The sequence below is a fragment of the Sorex araneus genome, chromosome 2 (genome assembly GCF_027595985.1).
Source record: "Sorex araneus isolate mSorAra2 chromosome 2, mSorAra2.pri, whole genome shotgun sequence".
NCBI lineage: Eukaryota > Metazoa > Chordata > Mammalia > Eulipotyphla > Soricidae > Sorex > Sorex araneus.
In genome coordinates this window covers 212556699-212561697 of record NC_073303.1, presented here as the reverse complement: position 1 = coordinate 212561697, position 4999 = coordinate 212556699, and the positions used below count along the sequence as shown (strand labels likewise).

General features: G+C 39.1%; 1 protein-coding gene across 1 annotated transcript; it reads right to left on the bottom strand.

Moving 5' to 3' along the window:
• Positions 1 to 1757: 1757 nt before the first annotated feature.
• On the bottom strand, positions 1758 to 2517 carry LOC101539115 (FUN14 domain-containing protein 1-like). Its single transcript, XM_012935163.2, has one exon. The coding sequence runs from the start codon at positions 2515 to 2517 to the stop codon at positions 2050 to 2052; it is 468 nt and encodes a 155-aa protein (XP_012790617.1). The 3' UTR covers positions 1758 to 2049.
• Between the last annotated feature and the right edge of the window lie 2482 nt (positions 2518 to 4999).

The window sequence follows — 4999 nt, the reverse complement described above, 5'->3', positions numbered from 1 at the left end:
AAATAAAATCTGTTCACTTCAAAAAAACAAAGAAGAAAAATAAGAGACCAGCATCCATTCTCTGCCTTGTGGGGAAATAAGGCAGTCAGCTGCTAGCCACATGGGCTTTCATGAGAACTGAATTTCCAGCATCTTCATTTTGGATTCTCTATCTTCCAGAGGACTGGAATGATAGCACAGTAGGTAGGGAGTTTGCCTTACATGCTGCTGACCCAGGTTTCATTCCTCTGTCCCTCTTGGAGAGCCCGGCAAGCTGCTCAGAGTATCCCGCCCGCACTGCAGAGCCTGGCAAGCTCCCCGTGGCATATTCAATATGCAAAAACAGTAATAACAAGTCTCACAATGGAGACATTACTGGTGCCTGCCCAAACAAATAGATGAACAATTGGGACTACGGTGCTACAGTGTTATTCTTACCTAATGCTAATTCTAATAATTCATAAAAATGCTTCCATAAATCATTGCATATTGATTTTACCTCACATATTTTCTGTTCTGTCCCAAATTCAGTGTTAATTATAGAAACTTAGAGATATCAAAATTTAAAATCATAAATTAACATACTGATTTTTTACTCATATGATACACTGTGAAATATTTTAAAACAGAATCCCCTAATATTTATATAATTATGCTATGTTTCCATCTTTATTTGCATACATCGCAAACTAAAAGAGTTCACTCATTCACTTGTATATATAAAATGTGCAGTGGCATAAATCCTAAGAATAATGCATATCTGTTTCTTTTTCCTTTCCAAGGTTTTAGTATTGTAATTGTTGCAGTTTCCAGGGCTGCACACACTTGGTTGTGGTGCTTGCCCGTTTGACTGCAGTGAAGCAAAGGTCATACTTGCTGGATGCCAAGTTTTGCACCAGAGCTTGGTGATGTGAGTCAAAGTCAGAATTGAACTTGAACCTTAGTTTATGCAAGGCTGGTGCTCTACAACTGAGCTACCTCATGGGGTTCCAACACTATATATATGCATTTTTTGTAACAAATCATAAATTTATTTTAAAACAAATTTTAAGGTTTTTATGAACCACCATACCACATTCAGTTCTGTGGCCCAATACAGGGTTGCAATCCACAGATTACATCAAGGAGACAATTCTCTTTGTTACAATTTTGTAATTATGCTGAAAATCATTGTTCAAGTTTTTAAAAATTGCAATATACTAAGTACTTCACATGACATTATCTTTCTGAAAAGGGGTCAACATAATAACTAGGACTTTAGGAAGAAAGAAAGTTCACTCAGTTAACAAAATGAGTCAGTGACCTAACATATGAACCTTCAAAATAATTACCTTTGTCCAACCTATAAGGATAAATTGATAAAAAAAATAGCTTATATACTTTTTTTCTTTAGCAGTGTTGGGTATCAAACCCAGGAACAGGTTAAATACTTTTATAATTTTACAAAAAAATCAAATGAGTCTTCTTTGATATTGCTCAGTACAGTTATTATATAGGCAAAGAGTTGCAAGAAAAGACAGCTTAAATTCTGATAATGATTCTATTATTTCTAAATTCTTCCACAAAAGGGCATTCATAATGTCTAAGTAACTTTAAAAAAAAGTCAGCCCTAATGCTTACGCTATAACACAATTTTTAAATATTGCCAATATACTATAAAGCACAATGAAAAACATCTTACTTAAATGAAACAAGAATAATAGTTCAAATAAAAAAAGAAGAATAGTTCACTGGGGAATATATCCAAGCAATTTTTTTCTCTCCATATCTATTCAATGATGATATTTTCTGGGCTAATTTCTAAACAAATGCATATTTTAAAAAAATAACAAAAGTCATGTTTTGCCCAGGACGACTACTGTACACAAACCATACAGATTGTTTTATAGCAGATACTATAGTTTGTTTGCCAAGCTTCTAACAGGCAAAATGCTACATTGTGAGCTTGATACTGTCCAACTAGGTGTTTCTCATCTCCCTGCAGAATGTGGCAGCACACAATGTTGGGACCCTTTGTCACCACCATTTCTCTTCTCACAGTGATTTCACTGTGATAGCACATTCATGTCCTTAAGATGCAAGGCCTAACAAAAAGCCTCCCGCAAATCCACTGGATATCACGATGTTCTGTTTGATAAATTCTGTTGCTTCTTCAATTATATTGTTGATTTCAGGTGCTGCTTTATTTGCTTGTTTCTTTATCTGTTGCTTTGCTTTGTTTACATCTTTTTCAACTCTTTTCCAGTCAACCTGAACATAGCCACTATGACTGGTGATCTGAAGGAGAAGAAAGCCACCACCTACAGCAGTTGCTGCAAGTTTTCCAACTTTCTGGAACAAAAATCCCGTACACCAGCCAGTCACTCCACCCATTACAATCTGGATGGCTACAGAGTATTTTTCTACCATAGGTCCAGAACTGTGACCAAACACTCGATTCCACCAGTGATGTCTTCTTGCATACTCAATTAAATCCAACACTTCATAAGATTCATCATCACTTTCATATTCTTGGGGAGGGCGGTTCCAGGTCGCCATGATACCTCCAGCAGCCAGCCCACCATATATATGCTTAAAGTTTGCATGGGAACTACAGTTGCTTTGTAGTTAAAACCTTGGCTTACAAGGTCAGAGAAACAGTTCCTAAGAAGATGTATGCCAGGCATTAGGCTGATCCAAATTCAATTCACTGGACACTATGGACACCTGAACATTCCCAGGTGTACCCTGGAGGAAGCCAGGCACAGCCAGGTGGCCCTGGAGGCCCCTGAGGACCCCTAGGATATCCCAGGTAACCCAGTTACTGCGGTATAGAAGCAGTATATCCTTGTACTCTTGGAAAGAACTGCTGTCCCAGTTGGCTGAGAAATCCCAGGAGCCCCCGAGTCTTCAAAATACTACTTGGAGGCCCTCATTTCAAAAATTAAAAAAGGCAGAGTAAAACTTGGGGGCCTTTCTAGTTCTTCTTCTTCTTATATGTGGGAGTCACAACTGAGTACAACTCTAGATATGCCAATAACAAGCTATGTTTCAGTCACATAATGGTCTAGAATGCTGCGGTTTCCTCTTTGTCCAATGAGGCTAGTATCAGTGCCAACTCTTACAGCATTGTTGGGAAGAAGTGCAGTTACTTTGCAACAAGTATTTTTATTTCATGCTTGCTTGTAAGTTTCTTAGAGCTCTGATTTTAATGAATAAATATTTTAGAACAATTTCATATTGGTAAAGTTCAAAAAAACAGCAAACCTGAATTTAGATTTTTTTGCCCCTTAGATTATAAGTATCAGAAGTTTATATGGTTAACTAAGTGATTTTCTCTTTTCCCAAAAATAGACCAAACAACCTCTTTACTATTCACTGTATCACTGTCATCCCATTGTTCGTTGATTTACTCGAGTGGCCTCCAATCATTGGGAAAGATGAGTAAGGAGAGGCTGCTAAAATCTCAGGGCTGTGAGGAATAGAGATGTTACTGGTTCATCACAAATTAAAAGTTTATCCTAAAATCACACCATTAGTCTTGAAAATGTCTCAAACATATGTTAATTAATTTTCAAGTTACCATTAATGAAAACATTATTAAGTAACTTTTTCCTAAGAACCAAATTCAGAAAACTCAAGATTCCATTAAAAGTTGTTATGATATTATTATTTATTATTATTAACATGCTAAATTATTGAGCTATATGCTGAGACTATTGAATAAAATCTTAAGAGCTATTATTGTACACATCTCTCAAAAGGGATATCTAAAATATAGGAAACTATACCTCTACGTAATTAACTTTTGGTCCACACACACCAGTTCTGCTCAAAAGGGATTTCATGTGTAGAGTCAAGACTCAGGCACCTGCTACTAGGAGGCACATTTACAAGCCATTAAAATAAGCAACAACATGGGCTGGAGTAATAGCACAGCGGGTAGGGCGTTGTCTTGCATGCGGCCGACCCGGGTTCAAATCCCAGCATCCTATATGGTCCCCTGAGCACCGCCAGGGGTGATTCCTGAGTTCATGAGCCAGGAGTAACCTCTGAGCATTGTTGGGTGTGACCCAAAAAGCAAAATAAATAAATAAATAAATAAATAAATAAATAAATAAATAAATAAATAAATAAAATAAGCAACATCAGTGCTATGCATTGATTCAATTCATAAGTTCCAGAAATATAATGCTTGCTGTATTAAGTACAAATCACAATGCAATGTGTACGTAAGTCTAGGTATGATGCTTCCAAAATGTTTTTCCCCCAAATCCCTGCCAAGGTTCTATCTAAGTCTTGGCTGGTGCTCGCACATTTAGGTCGAGTGCCTATTGGAGGTCACAAAGCAGGTTGCTGGCTCACATGTCACTCTTGCCAACACAGATTTGATTAGTGGCGTTTGCCAGCACCCCTGCAGTTGTGGTGCTCACACGCATCTGACTGCCATTTGGCTGAATAACAGACAGTAGAACTGCCGGTGACTGGTAGGGTTTCACACATCAGACTCCCAGCACCACGCCCTCCCCCCTCCACCAAAGCGTCCACTAGTGCCCCAGTGCCCTGCCCCAATCTGTATGCTCATGCATGCTCTCACCCAGTTAACAAGAACTGTTAGTGCTGAGAAAAAAGAACATGAGACATAATAAAAATGAGATTCTACCTGTAAAAGATATGGGCCATACTGTTTCTCAATATTGTGATTATAATGCAATTAAGAGAGTCTCTTGCCCGCACGCCTGGCTGTCTTCCCCAGGGCCCCTCGGAGTGGATGGGCTCCAGCTTCCCTCCCCACCCCAAGCAGAGCTCCTGGTGGCCGAAGACCACCGGAACCTAGCTACAGCCATGCTCGAGGCCCCTCTCCACATGTTCCGAGAGGCCTCATGCATGAAAGTGCCGGCAGAAGAACCCAGGTGTGTGTAGTCCCATCAACGACCAACATCCAGAGAGAGACTTAAAAGCAAGCTCTCAGAAGCGATATCTTGTAGCCTGCTTCTCCCTCTGGGAGAAACTGGCAAGCTACTGAGAGTTTCCTGCCCAC